Below are 20,985 nucleotides of genomic sequence, written 5' to 3' on the forward strand. Positions count from 1 at the left end.
AAGAAAGAAAGAAAGAGAGAGAGAGAGAAAGAAAAAGAAGAGGAAAAGAAAGAAAAAAAGAAAGAAAGAGAGGGTGAAAGACAATGGCAAGCAGGGGAGTCTCGATCAAGGGAAGGCCTGGCCTAAGGGATCTACCTCTCTCTACAGGACTTCCAGGCCTCAGAGGTTCAACCTAGTCCCCAGAGTTCTTGTTTTACTGACAACCCTTCTGTTGCCACCAGTCCCTTTGAAATGCCTTGACTCCTTATTCCTATTCCTGGCATTCCCACCTGCTACCTCCCTGGCACACTAGCACTTCGCCTGTCCTCATGTCGGGGAAAGCCCCTTTGGAGATGTTTAAGAGCCTGATGTATAGAAGGGAGGGAGAGGTGATCTGCCTCTGGGAAACCCCAGCCACCTCCCTTGTGCCAACAGGGAATCATGAAGCCACCTCCTCAACCTTCAGCACCTTCCAGCCCATGAACCTGACCCAGAGGAGATGCCAGGACTTGGGTTGTGGGGGCAAGCCCAGCATGCAGGTTCTGAAAGAACAGGGGGCTCAGCCCAGCCCCAGGGCCACCCACACAGTGGTGAGTAGAAACCTGGGGGGTGAGGGGTACAACTGCCTCATCCACCGCCATCCTCTCCAGGATGAGGGTGTGCCCATGAACCCATGTCAAAATGAAAGTCCGCAGGAATAAGTGGCTACCTGGGTCAGGAAGCAGGAAGTGGGGCGTGCCTTCCTCCCATGCATAGCTACCCACTTGCCCTTAGTTTCTCTGGCCCTGAAAATCTCAGGCCCAGTCCTAAGGGGACTAAGACATAGCACCCTGACCCCAAATGCAGCTGTCTGCATGCTGTGTCAGCACCTCCATTTCCCCAGAGCATTCTGGATCTTTTCTTCATTCCCTCTTCCTCTCACCCACCAGCTCAGTCTTATTTACAAGAGAGGAAGTAATCCTCCCCTGGCCTGAGGTGACTTCCTATACCATCTCCTGCCCTCTGGTGCCAGTATGGAAGATACAGGAGGAATTTAAGGCAGTGGCCTTGGAAAGGACTTTCTGGGCGATCTCACCCTAAAATAGACTGGGGGGGGGCGCTGGAATGAGGATAAACAGGAGGCAGCTTAGGGGTCAGGAGGAAAGTTCTCTAATCATGGCTGCTTCAGTTCCTGACTTCTCTCATGCCCAGGCCTCTGCCTCAGCCCCAGGAGCTGCCTGGATCCTAGGGACTGCTGACAGGGCAGAAGAGGTACCTGGGAAAGGTGACCTGTCATTGCAGGCAGAGACCAGAGCATGGGTCCAGAAGACCCAGGCCCACTGGCTCTTGCTCAAGACTGCCCCTCTTTGGTTCCACGGCTTCATCACCAGAAGGTGAGTCACAGTGGAAGAAACCCCCAGAAGGCACAGGGTCCTAAGTCAGTCAGAGAAATCCTGACAGTAAGGACTCTAGTTTCCCAGGCCTCATTCTCTCTTGGCTCTCTCCTCCATTTCCTCACTGTCCTTTTTTAAAAAAGATTTATTTATTTAAACACACCAGAAGAGGGCATCAGATCCCATTGCAGTTAGTTGTGAGCCACCATGAGGTTGCTGGGAATTGAACTCAGGACCTCTGGAAGAACAGTCAGTGCTCTTAACCTCTGAGCCATCTCTCCAGCCGGATTTCCCATTTCTCAATCCACTTTTCTTTCATTATCTCTAGCTTTTGACTTCTAAGCTCTATTACTGTAACGACCATGTCTGTTGCTGCTGCGGCTCCCCCTCCATGCTACCCTGAACATGAAGCCCTGGGTCTTTTGAGCAGGATCCCTGTCCCCTTGTCTTCACTTAGTCTTGGGATGCTTGCTTGGGGTGGAGGTGAGGGATCCCTTAAGAGAGGAGACAGAAATGAGGTTGCACGAGTCAGAACTGGTCCCACACTTCTCTCCAGGGAAGCCGAGAGGCTGCTGCAGTCCCAGCCCCTAGGATGCTATCTTGTGCGCTTCAGCGAGAGTGCTGTGACCTTCGTGCTGTCTTACAGGTGAGGAGCGGTTCTCACTGACCGGCTAGAGGCGGGGCTTCCTGCTAACTAAGGGGCAAGCCCCTGTGCTTACCCAATCTCTCCAAGGAGGGCTCAGGGTTCTTCCCTCAGCCTGGTGGGGGAAGAAATGGTAAGTCTGACTCAAAATGGCCCCTCCAGGAGCCGGACCTGCTGCCGTCATTTCCTTCTTGCTCAGCTAGGGGATGGGCGCCACGTGGTGCTGGGTGAAGACAGTGCCCATGCGCAGCTTCAGGACCTGCTTCAACACTACACAGAGTGCCCCCTCAGCCCCTATGGGGAGATGCTCACCCAACCCCTTGCTCGACAGGTGAGCCCTTACCCAAATCCCATAACTGAGTGTCGTCGCTGCCACCCCCAGCATCCCCACCAGGTCTCTGCCTTTTTCATCCCAATCCATGACCGGGCACACTGGCTTACCCACACCTCTTCCGGAAAGGTGTTCTTTCACGACCAGACCAGCCACAAACAGCAGGGTAAGGAGAGGCAGAGAGGCAGTCAAGTCAAATTAAGTGAAGTTAACTGAGTTTTCAGAGCAGGGGTGAGGGGGAGAGGTCCTGTAGATAGACTTGTAGCCAAGACAGATGGGCATCTGGCTCATAAACCTTACTACAGTAGCAACGGCAGACAATCCAGTGGTGGGATCATATGTAGTGGCTGTGGTGGATGCTACTTAGCTTGACAGTTGTCAGGGAGTCCCCACCTTCAGAAGGTGCAGACGCTTCGGACCACTGTGTGTTGAGAGAGAGGTTAAACACTGAGGAAATAAACAGTGATGAATTATATCTATCTGTATCTCCTGGCCTTCATGAAGCATCTATTCTAGGACAAGGCAGATGCCATGAGTGATACAGAGAAGACACTGATAACAGGAAGGATGCGTGCTAGGAAGAAAACCGTGCAGAGATGGGGAGTAATAGGGTAGGCAGTATGTCAAAAAGAGTCAGCAGAGAAGGTGGGGGACATCTGAACAGAGGCCCGAATGGTGTAAGAGGGAGCCGTGTAGACAGCTGGAGCGAAAGCATTTGGGGTGGAAGTTACAGCCGGGGCAAAGGCTCTGAAATGGAAGGGTATTTGATGTGTCTGAAGACTGAGCAGTGAGGAAACAGCCTCAGTGTGAGCAGAAGTGAGGATCAAGATGATTGATCGATGGAGAGGTCGGAAGTGAGGTCAGAAGGGTGACATACGGGGGCCCTGTGGCTCTCACAAGGCTCTGAGGTTTTATTCTGAATAAGAATAACACTGGCAAGTTAGAAGCAAAGGCCTCACCTGACAGGATGATGAGGGCCAGACAACCTGGCAGGAGATGAAGGCGGCTACAATGTTTCAGAAGGTGATGGGTGGTGGCCAAACAAGGCCACTAGAGATGGAGACGGCGGCTGCGTCGTCGGTGTTTCAGCATTGATGGGGCTGGCTAGCACAGGGAGGCTGAAGGAGTAAGAGAGGCGCTGCTGGCTGTTTAGAATGTGGGGCTGGTGGGGGTCTTGCAGAACAAATGAAGAGCTAGAAGACGTTTAGATGTAGGCTAGAGAAGGAGCCTGTCTGAGCCAGGTGTGGAAACATTTGTAGTCTGAGGTGTTAAGCAGGAAGCTGGGGGCTCAGAAGTAGCCTCAGAGGGACTGCTTGTCCAGCGTCAGGCTATGGTTTCAGCCCCCAGATCCACAGGAGAAAGTGGGAAAAGGCAACTGGATTCCACAGGACTGGATCCAGTCTGGAACAAAGGTCAGAATGGGAACTAGGCCCAGCACAATCAAGCTTGAAGGTCTGGATCCCTCTAGAGCAGGAAGCCCTGGCATGGGCTAGAGAGACTGGACAAAGAGGCTGCAAGATGGTGAGAGTGGGACCCAGTGGGGAGGTGTGTGCACCTGAACGGTGGTGCTGGCTGCGTGTGGGCTCAGAGAAGATGTGAGACACTGGCGGTGGGCAGAGCACAGCTCGTGTTGGGTTTGATGGAGAAGGGTGAGGTTTTAAAGCTGACCTTCCTGATGTTTGGGCAGCAGGGTGAACCTAGTGCTTTCTCAAGGAGAGGTGAAGTACAGGGTGGACAGAAAGAATTCTCATTTGGATCTTGGCAGCCGTGAGTGGATTGTAGGCTTCTGGAAGCAGAAGGCACGTGGAGCCCTGCGCACAGCTGGCCTTAATGCTGAGCTAAAAACATAACTACCATGGGGTAGTTAGAAGGGAAGGTTCGTCTCTCCTGTGGTAGTCTCTACTCCTAAACATGTAGCTTCTATTTTCATATATTAAGTTTCTTGAACCTGAAGAAATAAGGCCCAGCAATCATGGAGGTTGGTTCCCAGACCAAAGGCTTCAAAGGCAAAGACTCCTAAAGCCTAAAGCCTCCTAGTTTGGCAACTGTAAATACAAATGAAACTGTCTTGGCCCTGAATTCCAGATAGTTCATAGTTAGGCATGCCTGTGAACAGAGTTTGTTTCTGTCCACAGTCCCCTGGCCTCCTCAACGCCTCCACCCCCACTCTCTCTCACAGAGAGCACAGCCCACAGCCCACTTCTCTCCCATCCTAACTGCTTTTCCTGGATCTCCTGATACCCCCACCCTGCCCCAACCCTTCAGGCCTACTTCTTTTCTGGCAGACAGCTGAGCCTGCTGGACTTTTCCTAAGGGAAGAATCAGACTCTGGAAGCAAAAGACAGGCCCCTGACACCCAACACAGCCTGCTCATCCAACAGGGCCAGGCCCAGGCCTTGGTGTACAAAGACAAAGTGTGGGCCTCCCAACAAAAGGAGGTACTGTATGGTCAACTCAACCTGTGGGATTGGAGAGGGGTGTGTGTCGGGGCCTGGAGAAGGGACACAGGACAGAGGGAGAGGCCAGGAAGGAAGGGCTCTCATGGGTAGAGGCTCAGGCTGAGATAGGTCTGGACTTAGACCCTGCCTCCATGGTTCTCATTAATTCTCTTCCCTGGCCTTGCCTTTTTTCTCCTAGACTCCCCAGGCATCCAGACCCAGGCCCCCCATCCCCGCCAAGCCTCAGCTTCCTCTTGAAGTCTATACAAGTCCTACTCCACGACCTCATCAGGCTCTACCCATTAACCCTGTCTACCAGGAGCCAGATGAACTCATAGCCTTCTATGCCATGGGGCGGGGCAGCCCTGGGGATGCTCCTAGTAATATTTATGCTGAGGTGGAGGGGCCATCAGGAATGGCACCCATTGGGCACCCCATCCTCCAGAAGTGTTGGTCCAGGCCTATCTCAGGAGGCCAAGTAAGGGGGCTACAGGGAAAGAAAAGCTCAAGAAGGCCAGCAGAAAGAGGGAGCCCCTCCTGAATATCGGGCAAGGTGAAGGTCAGTGGGCTGAAGAAAGATGGAGTGTTCCATGCTGCCGAAAACCTTTGCCCAGCTCCAGGCCTGAGGCTGTTCCTGGACATTCACGTGGACTCAGCTTTGTCCAGCCCTACCTGCCTCTACTTCAGGTTTCCTTCAACCTCTGTCCATCCCAGGCTGCCTCTTGTCGGTCAAGCCTTCCTCAGACACGTGGCACTGATCCAGCTCCCCGGAGAAGAGCACTTGGGAGCCCATGCGTCACCACCTGCGGGCTCAGAGGAGGAGGCCGCTGCACTGTGTGCTCACCCTCACAGTTTCCCCAGAGTTTCAGTCATATCTGAATGTGGTTTTACTATTAAATGAGTCACACTCTTTCCCTTGTACCTGCCTCAGGTCCTTCTTTAGGCTTCCTCTCCACTGCCACTGAAGGTCCCTGCTCGACCTTCATCAGCCCAGCTCACCTGTACCCTGCCAGCTACCTTCTTCTTCTTCTTCTTCTTCTTCTTCTTCTTCTTCTTCTTCTTCTTCTTCTTCTTCTTCTTCTTCTTCTTCTTCTTCTTTTCCAAGACAGAGTTTCTCTGTATAGCCCTGGCTGTCCTGGAACTCACTCTGTAGACCAGGCTGGCCTCGAACTCAGAAATCCACCTGCCTCTGCCTCCCAAGTGCCAGGATTAAAGGCCTGCGCCACCACTTCCCCGGGGAAGCTACTGCTTTCTTAATCCTGGGTCCATCCAGGCTCTGCCAGGGTTCCAAAGCCACTCGAAGATCAATTGAACTAGTCTCACTCCCACCCTACACATACACACACACACACACATACACACACAGTGTCTGCCTGTGTGCCGCACCCTGACTGATTAACCCCCAGCACCCAGCTATCCAGCAGGAAATGTGGTGTCCCTAAACATCTCCACCCTCTTTGCTTCAATCTCTGTAGATCAATAACATCTACCCTGTCCCCCCAACCCATTCTAGTCTCTGACATCCTCTCATCAAGACTTTTCTAAGAACCATATTTTTTGTTGTTGTTATTTTTGAGACAGGGTCTCACTGTGTAGCCCTGGTGTCTGTGATGTAGACAAGGCTGGCTCAGCACAAATGGATAGCTGCTTTTTCAGCTTCCCAAAGGATGCTGGGTATGCATCAACACACCGGGCTCTAATTTTTCCCTCAAGGCAAGGTCTCTTGTAGCCCAGGCTGGCATCTACCTTACTATGAGGCTGGTGAGGGCCTTGAACTTCTGGCCCGATTGCCTCTGCCTCCTGAGTTCTGGGATTACAAGTGGGTGTCACCAGGCAGCTCATACAGTGTGTGGGATCACTCTATTATCTGAGCCACAGCCTGATTTTGCTAAGAGTGGCTTAACTGCTCTCCTGGTACCAGGCTTGTCAGTTCTGACCCGTTCTGACCCATTCTTCCCCTGAGAAAGCCAGAATGGGCTTTCTGAAGCAGCTGCCTGGCCCTCTAGCTCTTCCATACTGAGGTAAGCTCCCACCTCGTCAGCCCCACTTCAAGCACCTCCATCAGATGTCGCCAAACTCACCAAGGGCTACCAAGCCTCTTTTACTTTCCTCACCTCAGTCCTGCCCACAGTAGTCCCTACAAACTGGACCTCCTGCTGCCTGGCAACCCTAAATCCCACTCAAGGCTTCATGCCCTTCTCCCTGCAAAGCCTTCCCTGGCCTGACCTCCTGACACACCCTTGCCAGACCACTGGTCAGCAGAAACTCCCATTGTTCCTTTTTTCTTCTATCTCCCTCTTCAGCTGAGCATGATTCACAGGAGGCAGCCCTGGGGGATACTCAGCTATCTCCAAAGTACTGGCCCAATGCTTGGCATGAAGCAACTGCCTTAGGAAGGGACGGGGGAAAGGAGAAGAGGAGAGACAGAAGAATGGATGGGAGCCTAAATCTCCTCTGGAGGCCAAAGGGTTAATACCATATACCTTCTCCTAGAGACTGTAGATCTGCCAAAGAGGCAGAGGGTATGACCCAGGGCTGTCCTTCCTTCTGTGGATGCTCTAGAGCTGCATTCTGAGGACTGTGTGGCTAAGTAAGGCCCTCTTCTTCCTCATCAGCCCCCCTGCCCCTAGAGGCATGTCCTTTCAGGACGGAGAACACGCATGGCTCCCTCTCGGGCCTCCTTAGGCGGTAAGTCTGATCTGGGAGGGTAGCTTGGGGCATTTTGTGTGCTGAGACCTTCACACACCCCTGGGTCCTTTCTTAGGGAAGGCAGGTGGGAGAGATTCCAGGTAAGCAGAGCTCCTTCATCTGCTACACGGATGGCAAGGAGGTGTCATCCTGCATGCCAGCTCCAATCCATTGGTCTCGGCTGCCCAGAGTGCAGCACTGGAAGGATATGAAGGTCAGATCTAAGCTCAGCAGAAAAGAGCAGGGTGACAGATGAGTGGCGTCTGCTGTGGGAAGGAGGGGCGAGCAGCATTTCTTTCTCTCCTATCAATTAAGTCCAGTTCTCTCATTATGCAAATAATGAAACAAGCCAGAGAAGCAGAGTATCCAGGCCAAGGTCAAGAATTAAACCCCCTGTTCGGTGTTCCCCATCCATCCTCTGAATCCTCTCTTCTCCACAAGGGACAGAGAGATTTCCTCAGCTAAGAAGCTGGTTGCTTTCCAGAGTTCTGCACTGGGACCTCCCAGCACCCCAGATTTCCCTGTCCCCTTTACAAGTCTGCCTTCCTCTGTACTCCAAAGCAGCCTGGAGGTCAGAGGAACAAATGTGGGATCTGCTTCCTCATAGCAAGACACACACACACACACACACACACACACACACACATATACATGCACGCACATACACACATGCACACACACACACACATCCACATACACGCACACACATGCACGCACATACACACATGCACACACACACACATGCACACACATGCACACACATATATGCACACACACACATGCACACACATGCACACACATGCACACACATATACATGCACGCACATACACACATGCACAAACACACGCACACTGCTCCCTTCCAAGAGTCGCCAGGAACCAAGGCAAGGAAGCCAATGTATGTAGTAGAGAAGCCAATCCTGCCTCCTGTGCCCTGGTTTTGCCTCCTGAAGAAACTGGACTTTAGGAAGCCTTGACACTCTGAGCCTTCGCATGGGCCCTGGCCCAATTGCTGTTGTTGTCTGAGGAATGGTTTGGTGAGAGAACAGGTGTTAGAATTTGTTTGTTGGTCCTTGTCTGGCTAATAAATCATCACTAACAATCTCCCTCCTCCAGAATCTAAGTTCTTCCAGCTCCTCTGCAACCCTTTTCTCTCTCCCACTGTGGTTTATAGGGGTCTAGAGGTTCAAAGACACTTAGGCAAAGTTATTGATCTTTTGGCTGAAAGTTGAAAAACATGAGGACAAGGACACGGACTCCCTTTGCCAAGTGCTTCTCTCTTAGCTGGGATAGGCTGGATAGTCACGAGTGGGCACAGGAGTGGGTACCTATAGAGATGGGCAATTCAGGACTTGGGAGAAGGGTGCCTTAGTGGCCTGTGAGCCCCTGGAGGATGCACACTCCTGAAACAGCTCCACATCTCTCATGGGACTTCCTTACCTCCTGGGCTTAAGCCCCTACCTCACCCAGGAGCCCTTCCCCTCTCCTTGCCCCATCCTGTCAGGTTTTCTCCCTTCTCTGCCCAGACTCACTTCAGGACTGGTTTCCTGCTCTAGAGCTAAACTCCTCTGGAGTCCTGGCCAGGGAGCAATCTGCCCTAGGTCACACTTTCATCTCACACTGGAGGCTTTCTGAGGCTGGCCATGCGTGGTCCTACTGGCTCCAGACAGTCACCCTAGTCTCTGGAGGTGGCCTTTGCCACTTCTTCTCTCTCTGCAGCTCCCCTCCCCCAGCTGTTACCCTAATTCTACTAAGGCTCATTTAAGGTAACATGTGCTCTTAGGGTCCTGCCTTCTTCCAAGGGGTTTGGCCCTAGCTGAGGCACGGCCTGACAGCCTCTTCCCTTCAGTTTTGTTCCAGACAGCTGGGTACTGCCATGCTGCTCCTCCCCCCATCCCCAGCCTGGCATCAGCACCAGCTCCAGTGACAAGCCAGTTCTTTCTTTTCCACTCCAGTGCTAATCAGCTGGAGAACCATTGGTTCCGCATCAACAGTTCCATGCCTGCTTGAGGATCTAGAGCCCTCCTAAGCATGTGGAAGAGGGGAATGAGGAGCAATGACACCCCCTGCCTCCAGAATCAGAGAGGCAAGGCTGAAAACACAAGAAAGGTGTCATAAGAAACTTGGGTAGTCACCTCAGGGTAGGTTCCAGGCAGGCAAAAAGAGTGAATGTCAAAGCAGGAGATGGAAACAGGAAGTCAGGAAGTAAAGAATTTCCCTAGATTTCCAGGCAGAGTACAGTGGGCACCTCTGCTTCCTAGGGCATTCTACTGTTGAACAGTGCAGACTTTAGGCTTAGACCAAAGTAGGCCCCAAAGACAAAGTGGGACGAGGGCCTCACCTGCAGAGATGTGTTTCACATGAGCAGCTTTGACTAGTTTGACAACTGGGGCCAGCAGGGGCTGTGGTGATCCGTTGTGACACCTAAAGAGAGGGTGGAGTCAGAAAGGGAGGTGACAGAAAGCTCTAGACAGTAAGACAGAGAGAGCCCTGACCCTGTCGCCCTAGCCCAGTCTTGATACTAAGAGACACCCCCAGAAGGATAAGATCCCTGACCTGCCAAAGCTTGAAGAGGTTAGCCCAGCCCTGAAGCTGAAGGAGTTGGGGTAGATATAACTCAGAAGTAGAGCACTTGCCTACATAAGGCCCCAGGCTCAGTCCCTGCCCCACGCCCCGTGGCCTCACTGCAGACCTCAGGCCTAAGGCTGCAGTGAGGCCTCAAGGTGAGAAGTTGAATCACCTGAAGAGGAGACAGGAGCTGGCTCCTCAGCTTCCCAGCCATCTCCTCACATGGGAGGTGGGACCCACTCAGCCTTTTCCAGCCATTCCATCTGTGATTGCTGATGTTGTCAACTGGACGGGATCTAAAAGCACCTAAGAGGCAAGCCTCCTAGCACATCTGTGCCGTGGCGACAGTATCTAGCTAGACTAAGGCTAGCCTCTGAGAACACCTGTGAGGGACTACTGTTAACTAATGTAGGAAAATGCACCTTACTTAGGGACGGAACCACTTTGGGGGCAGGGGATCCTGGACTATATTAAGTGGAGAAAGGAAGCTAAGCAGTTCATTCATTGCTGTTTCCTGGAAACATTGAAGCAATCAGCTGCCTCAAGCTCCCTGTTATGGTTTGTAAATGCTAGGCCCAGGGACTGGCACTCTTAGGAGGTGTGGCCTTGTTAGAGTAGGTGTGTCACTGAGTGTGGGCTTAAGACCCTCATCCTAGCTGCCTGGAAGTCAGTATTCTGCTAGCAGCTTTCAGATGAAGATGTAGAACTCTCAGTTCCTCCTACACCATGCCTGCCTAGATGCTGCCATGTTCCTCCCTTGAGGATAGTGGACTGACTCTCTGAACTGTAAGGCAGTCCCAATGAAATGTTGTCCTTAGAAGAGCTGCCTTGGCCATGGGGAAGTAAAACCCTAATTAAGACACTCCTGTTGCCTTGACTTCCCTCCGGAGACATACTTAAAATGTGAGCCAGGAAAAAAAAACAAAAAACAAAAAACAAAAAAAAAAAAATTTTTCCCCATTTGATGCTTTTGTTAGAATACTTTATCCCATCAACAGAAAAAAAAACCAAGATAGCACCCTTCTGCCCTGCCCAGGTACTCTCGCCCAGCCTGCTCTCTCGTCTGCCAACAGTCAGACAGTTCCCACTGCAGATCCAGCTGTCCTCCAGGCCCAGCCTTTCACCATAGGTGACTGACTTTCATGACCACCATTTCCCTGTTCCTTTGGGGAATACAGTAGAAAGTTTCAGTATTGCCACTTGTGGCTGTCTCAAGGATGAGAGATCGGAAAGCAGTGACTCCCTCCACAGATGCACTCAAAAGGGCTGGTCATTCTTAGCTACCTCTATGTAGTCCTCCCCTGAATGAGAGCTAAAACCAAAATTCAGCCACATTCCTGGGCCCCATGCCATGTCAGCCAACAGCATGGAGCTGCACTGGGAGGTGAGAGCCCAGAGCAACTTCTCCGACTTTCTGCAGCTTGAGTCAGCTCTTCAAACACCTGTCTCCTCCCATCTTGTCCTGGCCCACGACAGTACACCTTTACCTTCAAGGACACTAATGACTTGTTTTCTGGCAGGATCTTACTCTGAAACCCAAGCTGGCCTTGAACCCATAAACCTGCCTCTGCCTTCCAAGGGCTAGAATAGGAGGGGTCAAGGCTTTCTTCCCCGACCGTTATTGTTGGTCCAGTTTTAGGCACACATCATTGCTACTGCTCCTATCTCTCTGATATTATCATGTCTTCTCTTCCTTTCCATCGAGGAGGCCTATTTTCTTTTCTCCTTTTCTTGACCCCCATTCCTTTTAGAAAGGATCTCACTAGGCGTAGCCCTAGGTGGCCTGAGAAACAGCGATCCATGTGTCCCTGCCTTCCAAAGAGTGTCGAGACTGGTGTGCCACCATACCTGGCCTACCTTTTGAATTCTGAGATTAAAGTCTCACACTATAGGCCTTATATTTATGGTAATCCTTCTGCCTCTACCTTTAAAGTTCAGGAATAATAGGTGTGAACTAACACACATTCCAGCATTTCTCTTGGTGACTAGGAAATTCCAACCACTAAATAAAATGTCATCTTTGGTAGGACTAAAGAGTGACTTTTAAAAATTGTGTCTGGGAGCTGGTGAGGTGGCTCAGCACATAAGAGCACTTGCCCTTGCAGAGGACCTACCACCCACAATGGTAGATCACGACTATCCTTAACTCCAGTTCCAGGGATCTTGATGCCCTATTCTGACTCCCATGGCCACCTGGCATGCACCTGATGCACATATACACCTGAACTGAACACATGCAGGCACAACCACAGATGCATAAATCTTTTTTACTTTATGTGTATGGATATTTTGCTGGTGTATATGTGTGTAGGTACTGGGAATTGAACCCAGGTCTTCAGAAAGGGCAGTCAGTGCTCTTTTAACCTCTGAGTCATCTCTCCAGTCTGACAAATTTTTAAGAAATGTTTTTCTAGAGTGGGGCATAGTGGTACATGCCTACAATCCCAGCTCTTAGGACACAAGATTAAGGTTTGGTCAGCCTCAGCTATACAGAGAATTCCAGACCAACCTAATTGCTGTAAGGGACCATCTCAAAGGTACCTTTTAAAAAGGTTGATGCAGACCCCTTGAGAACTGAAGGTAAAAAGGTCCACCCCTGCATCCCAGCAGCATAGGGCACCTCCTACTACATCACAGGACGGACTCTGACGAGAAGCTACTGAATACAGGGTGGTAACAACACAGATGGGAAGAGCTGCACCTAGAGTATGCCAGGCCCAGAGAGCACCTGGCACAAAGGGATCTCAAGACTTCTTGGCCCTGCTGAGCCCACGATCACCTAGGACCCCATTGGGAGGCGGGCCTCAGCCCTGGCCCTGAACCTCAGTGGACAGTGGAACACAGCGGGAGCTGATGCCCCCTGCTGAGAATGGCTGGATGCACACATCAGAACAACTCAACTACAGTCCCCGTGGGACTCAGGGCCGTGTCTGGCTCCAACCCGAAGTAGGTCAGATTTCAGATAAGCTGGTAGTTTTCCTGTAAGTGATGAAACCCTACAATGTACTTAATGAGAAACAGACGCCTCAACTTACCTCCGCACAGAACCAGAAATGGAGATGTCTCAGTCTAGTGGATCCTAGTCCCACCACAAGCTCTTCAGACGGTTCCTCTGGCCATAGGCTTGCCTGTGGAGGAACCCTGAACACTACTAAACCTCACCAGGTATTTCCCATCAGCAGTGGGCCGAAGCACATGCCCCACACAGCTCCTGTGCCTGGCACCGACAGGCTCTGGAGTCTTTTATCACTCTGTTCCTGCAGAGCAGGTAGGCCTCTCTCAGATCCCTGGCAGCCGACTCATGGATGCTGTACACCTGTGGTCATCCCTACTTGAGCCCAGCTTGAACTGAAAGGAAGATACTGCACTGCATATTGTTCCTGATGCGCACATAGTACCCTACAGCTCCTAAGTCTGTATTCCCTTCCATATCCCTTCCTCAAAACACACAGAGATTTTGAAGTCTCCATGGAGGTCTCCCTGGCCTCCGAATTCTATGCTTAGCTTGCAAATTAACCTAGAGTATGCCATGTGCTGAACACAACTTACTCCAAACCAGCCCGTGACCTTGACCTCAGTGTAAATTTAATTCACTCTGGGAACGGGTGTTTTGCCACAACCTGCTGGGTACCTACCTATTGCTTCTTTTTGTATTTTAAAGGTAGGGTCCTGTAACTCAGGCTAGCCTTGAACTCACAATCCTTTGCCTTCAGCATCCTGAATGCTAAGATCACAGGCATATCACACCACACCCACACTGACAAATCCATCTTGAGACACTTGACACCAGCAATACTCTCTACATTTGGGGTCACATGCCTGATAACCATCCTGTCCCAGGTAAGACAGCAACAGCTCCCGGGGTGGTCAGTGGAGAAGGTGGGCAGAGGGGAAAGCAAAGCAGCGAGAAGCCACTCAGGGTGCTTGACAGGGCCCTTTGCACAAGCTCAACTCTGAGATCCAGACACAGCATAGGCAGTATCTATCACACTCAATGTTTTATTTCAACAGACATCCCTGTTTTTTAAAAAAAAAAAAAAAAAAATTGGTGGGAGAGTTCACCATCTCATCACACCTGACAAGGAGCACAACTCCCAGCCAAGGTCGTAGATCCTTGGGGCAGCACTCCAGTCTTTCCAGCCCCGGAACAGAAAGGAGCTGGATTTTCTAACTTGTTAAGAAAAATCTATCAAATATGTTCCTTCTCCCAGAGGTGAGGGCTGAGTCCTCAGGGTAGAGGTCCTGGACTTAGAGCAGCTGGGGTCCTGGAGGTGAAGCTGGGGCTGGGCCCACTGTGCCAACTGGAGATCCTGGGCCATCAGTTCCTGAGCCCTAGAATCCGTATTTGGCTTGGGTCTGCCGGCGACTGAGCTTGTTTTCTGACCAGGTGTTCTTCAACTCCAGTTCCCGCTCCTTAGCCTAGAACACAAATGAGGGAGTGTCACAGGGGCAGACTGACTAGGGATCACACCTACAGCCTTTGGACATGCTAAGTTCACACTGTACCACTGTACATCCCAGACCCAGATTTTTCTTTTTTAAAAAAATAAAATGGATAAAGTTGCTATTGAAAAAGCCTTCTGGGGGACTAGCAAGATGGCTCAGTGAATAGAGGTGCCAGCCACCAAGCCTGATAGCTGAGTTCAACCCCTGGAACCTGCATGGTGAACAAAAACAACAACAACAAAACAGTGAAATTTGACCTGACCTCTATACTCACATTGTGGTATACATCTAAGAAATTACGGACACACAAACAAAAATAAAATGTATTAACCAGCTTTAATAGAAAGTTGAAGCTCAGCTGGTAGAGTTCTTCTTGCAGGAAGTGTTCAGCTCTATTCCCAGCACATTAGAAACCAGAGAGGCACAAGCCCATAAATCTCAGCACTCAAGGGGCAGACCCAAGGGAATCAGAAGTTCAAAGTCACCCGAGGCTATAGCTGGAATGCTTGAAACCCTGCCTCAAAAAAACCAAAAGAATCCTATAATAAACTTCCCTCTTACATAACATGGTTTCACTAAGGACCTGAACCAGACTCCTGTGAACCAGAGGCAGAGGGGAATGATATTAAGAACACAGCCTCCCCCTAGTGGCCACATGGAGAACAAGAAACAATACCTACCTTACTAACTCCACTCCCATCCCCAAGCTTATTGGAATCCTGTGAGCCCTGAGCATCCTCACCTGATGAATCAGATATGTGATCTGGTGTTTCCTCCGCTGCTGGCCAGTTGGCTGCTCACCTTTCTTCTATAAGAGAAAACAAAAAGAAAAACAAAAAGCAGTCCTTAATTCACAGATGGAAAGACATAAATTTCTCAGATGCCTGAACAGTGAAGTATAAAGCAGACAAACTGAGATATTAGACATAAAGCCTAAATCTTTAGGGAGAACAAGTGAACTTGGAGCTGTTATTGTGTCTGTGTACTTATAAAGCTAACATTTTATCAGCACCATTATGAAAAGCAAATTTAAAGTGAGAATGCTTGCTAGAAGCAGCCTGTTAATCCCCAGCAGACTAGCTATTCTTTGAGGTCAGGGCAGGAATGACTTTGTCTCTTTGCTAACCCTACTCTCCCTCTAGCCTCAGCTCCAGGCTCTGCCCATGGATACTGGCTTGTAGTAGGTCTAGGACAGCTTTTATGCCACAGGCATGTGATCTGCTGACCTCCCTCCAGACTTCCTAACCATCTGTCTTTTAAACCTTCTTCATTTCTGTCCCCTTCTCTCCAGTCTGGGCAGATATCTGGTCTGGCTCTTACCTACCACTTACCAAACCCTCTCATCTATCATCTTTGGCTAAAACTGTACTGTCCTGTCCTAGGACATGTCAACCTCTTCCCTGGGACGACAAAGTTCACAAGCTCATTCTTCCTCGATCTATCTTCCAACCTCCACCAGTAACTACATTCAACTCCAAACCACACGTTGATGCAAACGATTTACTGTCAAGATCTATACTGGTCTGAGCTTTCACTGTGTGGTTTTTCTGTCCTCTGCCAGAGCTGTCTCGGGCTAGAAGCTTTCTCGCCAGCCCCACCCAACTCTCAGAACTCCTCCCCAGAGTCTCCTCAGCACTTATGTAATCAATTTGCACTGTAATCATTTACACTCAAGTGTCCTTAAATCTCTTCCCAACTCTGCTGTCAACTTCTTGGGGAGAGAGGGGACTCTATCCTTTCTTTTCTTAAAAAGCAAGCTCAACAAAATGAAACGGGACAACACCCTGGAGCTGGGAAAAGACCAGATTCTAAGGCTGCTACTCAATGCATTACAACTGTAATTGTACCGTTACAATTGAAGGTGATGCACGCAGACGTTCAGTGCCTCCCACTGTAAGCACACACCAGCAGCTGCCTGTGACGATGCCTCTCAAGCCCAAGTTAGCAAAGCCCTTTCTCCTAAGTGGTTTTTCCAGTAAACAGTGATAGATCTATGCTGCTCTAACCACAATCCTTTGCTCTATCCTGTATGGCCGCCAACATTCAGTTAAAATAAATGATGGGGGCCTGGAAGGCCATCTGTGACCATAGAACAAAGAAAAACCAAATTGGTGGGAGTGGGGGTGACATAAAATCCTCGAGCTTGGTGTTGCTGGCACACAGCTCACATCCAGCTACCTCATCCACACTACTCAGCTGCTAAGTGAAGAGACATTGAGCACACTGACTGAAGAAAATGAGCACAGGGAAGGAACCAAGAACAATCAGAGACAGCAGTTAGCTACTACAAACTATGGAAACAGTAGCAAAAGAAGAGCAGCATGCATGGGAGCCAGGGCCTAAAACCTCTGAAGATCTGCTGTGCCCACTCCCCAAAGATAGGCTGAGCCAGCTCCCAAATTAGTAGCACAGAGACTGGTATGATTAAAGAGAGCAGCTGTAGATTCTCATCAGTGGGAAGACACACACACAGCAGCTGGGAAGCTGATCCAATCGTTCACTCTACACAACCAAACCGCACCAGCAGCTGAGCAGCTGTTAAAATTCTGTAAAGTTCTGAAAGGCAAGAGTTGTTCCCATGAAGGTTGGTATATACTGCATTCCCATGGGCAGCAGTATTTGCTAAATATACATAGGTACATTTAGATAACAATAGGTCAGATGAGGTTCAAGGCCTTCCAAGTAGGCCACCCAAATGGTCTTTCACACTTACTTTGCTGAAGGACTTCATGGTTTTCTCTTCTGTCAGTGACTTGGTCATCCACTGCTGAGCCCCACTGAGTTGGTCATCACCTTTGATCTCCACAAAATTGATTTCCTCTCTCCCTCGGTTCCTCTTGCCCTGCAGCCGCTTAAACTGAAAAAGACATAAAAACAGGAGTGCAGGTGTCTGGGAAGTGGGTGAGGAGAGCAGGAGATACTGCTAAGAACCCGTCTCTAGTCTAGAGCAGTGCTGGGGCCCTGTGCCCTTGGTTTCTCTCTGTTAAACAGACGTCTACCATCTTCCATGGAGCCAGGTGAGGGCTATTGCTCAGGTCTCTTTGAGTCAGAGCCAGGGTGGCCAAGAGCATTTGTGGCCAGGCAGTGGTGGCGCACGCCTTTAATCCCAGCACTTGGGAGGCAGAGGCAGGCGGATTTCTGAGTTCAAGGCCAGCCTGGTCTACAGAATGAGTTCCAGGACAGGCAGGGCTACACAGAAAAACCCTGTCTCAAAACAAACAAACAATAAATAAAATAATACCCATAATTCTAGCAGTCAGAAGACAGAACATAAAACTTGCAAATTCAAAACCAGTCTGGCCACATAATGACACCCTGTCTCAAACAAACAAACAAAACAAAACAAAACCTAAACAAGAAAACTTTTCTTTTAGCTTTAGATTTGAAACCTGGTGTCAAAAATGATCACTGATGGGCTAGAGAGACTGTCAAGAATGAGTGTTGCTCTTACAAAGGATGAACTTAGTCTCCAGCACCCACAGTAACTCCAATGGGCCTGACCCCTATGGCTTCCGCAGCTATCTACACTTAGGTGTATTTACCCTGACATAGACACATAAAGATATACATAACTAAAAATAAAATAAATCTTAAAAAAAAAAAAGGCCACTTGTGGGCTTAGGATAGGGTTCTGTAGTCTACTACTTGACTAACAAACACAAGGCCTTGTGTTTGGTCCCTAGCACAGAAAATAGAAAGTCATTTTGCTTTGTGGTGGTTTAAATAAGAAGTGTGTCCCATAGCTTCAGGTATTTGAACACAGTCCGTAGCTGGTGGTACTGTTTGGGGAGATGGTCCAGTCTGCTAGAACACTGGTGCTGGACTATGAGAGTTTATAGCCTTGCCCCACTTTCTCTGTTCTTTGCTTCCAGTCTGTGAATGAAGATGTGAGCTCTCAACCTCCCACCTACCCCTACTGCCATACAAGCTGTTTGACCCTATGCCTTCCCACTGTAATGGTCTCTCATCCCTTTGAAACTGTAAGCCCAAATACGCCTTCTATAGATTGTTTTTTGTCATGGTATTGTCTCATAGCAACACAGAGTAGTAAGTAATACATTTGTTAACTCACTGCTTCATCATCAATGAAGGAGGCATCAGGGGCAATTTCCTGGGGAGGGACCAGAGCTGGGTCCGGTGCAGGATAGTAGCCACCACTGTAATAATCCTATAGCCAGAACAGAAAACATGTAAACTGAGGGCATAATGAAAACAAAACAAAGCAAAGTGCATGGGAAAGGCAGATGCCCACACCAAAGCCCCTCAGACGAAGCAGCCCAGATCCAAGGACCTACCCTCTGATTGGTTCACCAACAGTCCCTGCAGCTCCCTCATCGGTACCATCCAGGCAGAGAGGTGTTGTTTTAGACAAGGTGACAAAGAATGCACATTCTCTTCTGCTGTGCCCTACTCCCTTAGCTGCTTCCCAGCATAACTCCCACCTTTTCTCTCCAGTGCCCTTAGACAGACCTGACCTGTTCCTAAGACACAACAACCTCTGTCATGAGCAGGGAAGAAAAGACAGTGCTCTTAGATCAGAAGCTACATACCCTCGCAGACCAGGCCATACTCTCCCCTGCATCCCCTCCCTCCTCTCCCTTCCCATCTCTACTGTACAGTTTCAGGGAGCTACCTGGCCATGTGCTATGATCCTGCAGTCAGAAAGAGTAGCCATCTCCAGAGAGATGGCTCAGCGGTTAGGAGCACTGACTGCTCTTCCAAAGGTCCTGAGTTCAGATCCCAGCAACCACATGGTGGCTCACAACTAGCCATAACAAATCTGACTCCCTCTTCTGGTGTGTCTGAAGACAGCTACAGTATACTTACATATAATAAATAAATAAATCTTTAAAAAAAAAAGGAAGAAAGAAAGAAAGAAAGAAAGAGAGAGAGAGAGAGAGAAGGAAAGAATAAAGGAAAGGATAGGCTCTTTCCCTAGAGCTAGTACTCAGGAATCAGAGGCAGCCTGACTATAAACATGCACCATGAGCTACTTGTTGCTGGACATGGTAGCATACACCTTTAATCCCAGGACTCCAGAGGCAGACTCTCTATGAGGTGAATCTCTATGAGTTCAAGGCCACCCTGCTCTATGTAGTAAGTTCCAGGACAGCTAGAACTACATAATGAGATGCTGTCTCATAAATAAATAAATAATAAGATGCTACAAAATTGGAAATGAACTAGGTTTGTTAAGAGCTGTGTACTTGGGATAGAGAGATGGCTCAGTGGTTAAGAGCACTGACTGTTCTTCCAAAGGTCCTGAGTTCAAATCCCAACAACCACATGGTGGCTCACAACCATCCGTAATGAGATCTGACACCCTCTTCTGGGGTGTCTGAAGACAGCTACAGTATACTTACATATAATAAATAAATAAATCTTTTTAAAAAAGAAAGGATACAAGTCATTACTCGAGTTAAGGACAAAAGGCAGAGGCCATCTTGGCACTGTGTGCTGTCTAGCTGAGTGGGGTCTAGGGCACCTGTTTTGTAAAAAGAAGTTGTCTTGACAAGTTGCTTTGACTTTGTTCATATACTCCCTTATGTGGCACTACCTGCTACCCAGCAGCTTACACCAAACTTCCTCGTCCCTCAATATCTATGTTCAAAGAGGCAACTCTTAGTTCTAGGATTAGAGACCATTCCTCTCCTCCTTAAAATCTCCCACCACCCCCAATAAACTTCCATTTTCAAAATTCTGTATTTCAGTAAGTGTCTCTTGATGATCCACGTGTTAAAGACTTGGACACGAGACACTTAACTATTAGGAGGTGGTGGGGCCGTTAAGAAGTGGAGTTTACTGGAAGGAAGAAAGGTCGGACTGGAAAGATGGCTCAGTGGTTAAGAGCACTGCTCTTCCAGAGGTCCTGAGTTCAATTCCCAGCAATCACATGATGGCTCAAGACCATCTGTAATGGGGTCCAATGTACTCTTAGGTATGTCTGAAGATAGCAGCACTGTGCTCACATACATAAAAAAATAAATCTTAAAAAAAAAAAAAGAAGGAAAGGCCAACAGCGGTATAGTCCCATAGGATTCTAGACTCTTCTTTTCTCTTAGCTTCCTGCATAAATTGAATAGCTTCTTCTGCTGCACAGTCCCAACAGTAATTTAGCAAATGTATGGTCACAGGCTCAAAAGCAAAGCAGCCATGGACTAAAGCCTGAGACCCTGAGCCAAAAGAAACCACTATTCTCCAACAGATTACCTTAGACTTCTAACACAGTGACAGAAAGCTAACATGCAGAATCAAAGGGTTAATGGCATGAATCACCTTGTAACAGTTGGACAATTTAGATCTGTCTAGAATAAAAGTAGTATGTTTTGAGACCTAGTAGATATAAGGAAAGCAAGCAGGGCTGGAGAGATGGCTCAGCGGTTAAGAGCACTGACTGCAAGCCGGGCGGTGGTGGCGCACGCCTTTAATTCTAGCACTTGGGAGGCAGAGGCAGGCGGATTTCCAAGTTCGAGGCCAGCAAGGTCTACAGAGTGAGTACCAGGACAGCCGGGGCTACAC

General features: G+C 49.3%; 2 protein-coding genes across 3 annotated transcripts in view; one reads left to right on the top strand and one right to left on the bottom strand.

Annotated features, from left to right (window-relative positions):
* The window catches only part of Sh2d2a (SH2 domain containing 2A), a 7,860-nt gene extending 2,177 nt beyond the window's left edge, over positions 1-5,683 (top strand). Inside the window, exons 3-8 of one of the 2 annotated variants that reach the window (XM_031376044.1) lie at positions 415-569; positions 1,171-1,352; positions 1,909-1,998; positions 2,158-2,326; positions 4,612-4,764; positions 4,964-5,683. In XM_031376044.1, the coding sequence (XP_031231904.1) occupies positions 415-569; positions 1,171-1,352; positions 1,909-1,998; positions 2,158-2,326; positions 4,612-4,764; positions 4,964-5,305 (1,091 nt within the window). In that variant the 3' untranslated portion in view covers positions 5,306-5,683. The remainder of the gene's footprint in view (positions 1-414; positions 570-1,170; positions 1,353-1,908; positions 1,999-2,157; positions 2,327-4,611; positions 4,765-4,963) is intronic. The other variant, XM_031376045.1, reaches the window with a different exon arrangement.
* Positions 5,684-13,992: 8,309 nt separating this feature from the next.
* Prcc (proline rich mitotic checkpoint control factor) overlaps positions 13,993-20,985 on the bottom strand; it is a 26,429-nt gene continuing 19,436 nt past the window's right edge. The window contains exons 4-7 of the mRNA XM_031374305.1: positions 18,539-18,634; positions 17,180-17,323; positions 15,209-15,274; positions 13,993-14,439 (exon numbers count right to left, since the gene is read on the bottom strand). Of these exons, the coding sequence (XP_031230165.1) occupies positions 14,353-14,439; positions 15,209-15,274; positions 17,180-17,323; positions 18,539-18,634 (393 nt within the window). The 3' untranslated portion in view covers positions 13,993-14,352. The remainder of the gene's footprint in view (positions 14,440-15,208; positions 15,275-17,179; positions 17,324-18,538; positions 18,635-20,985) is intronic.

The sequence above is a fragment of the Mastomys coucha genome, unplaced genomic scaffold (assembly GCF_008632895.1).
Source record: "Mastomys coucha isolate ucsf_1 unplaced genomic scaffold, UCSF_Mcou_1 pScaffold16, whole genome shotgun sequence".
NCBI classification, from domain to species: Eukaryota; Metazoa; Chordata; class Mammalia; order Rodentia; family Muridae; genus Mastomys; species Mastomys coucha.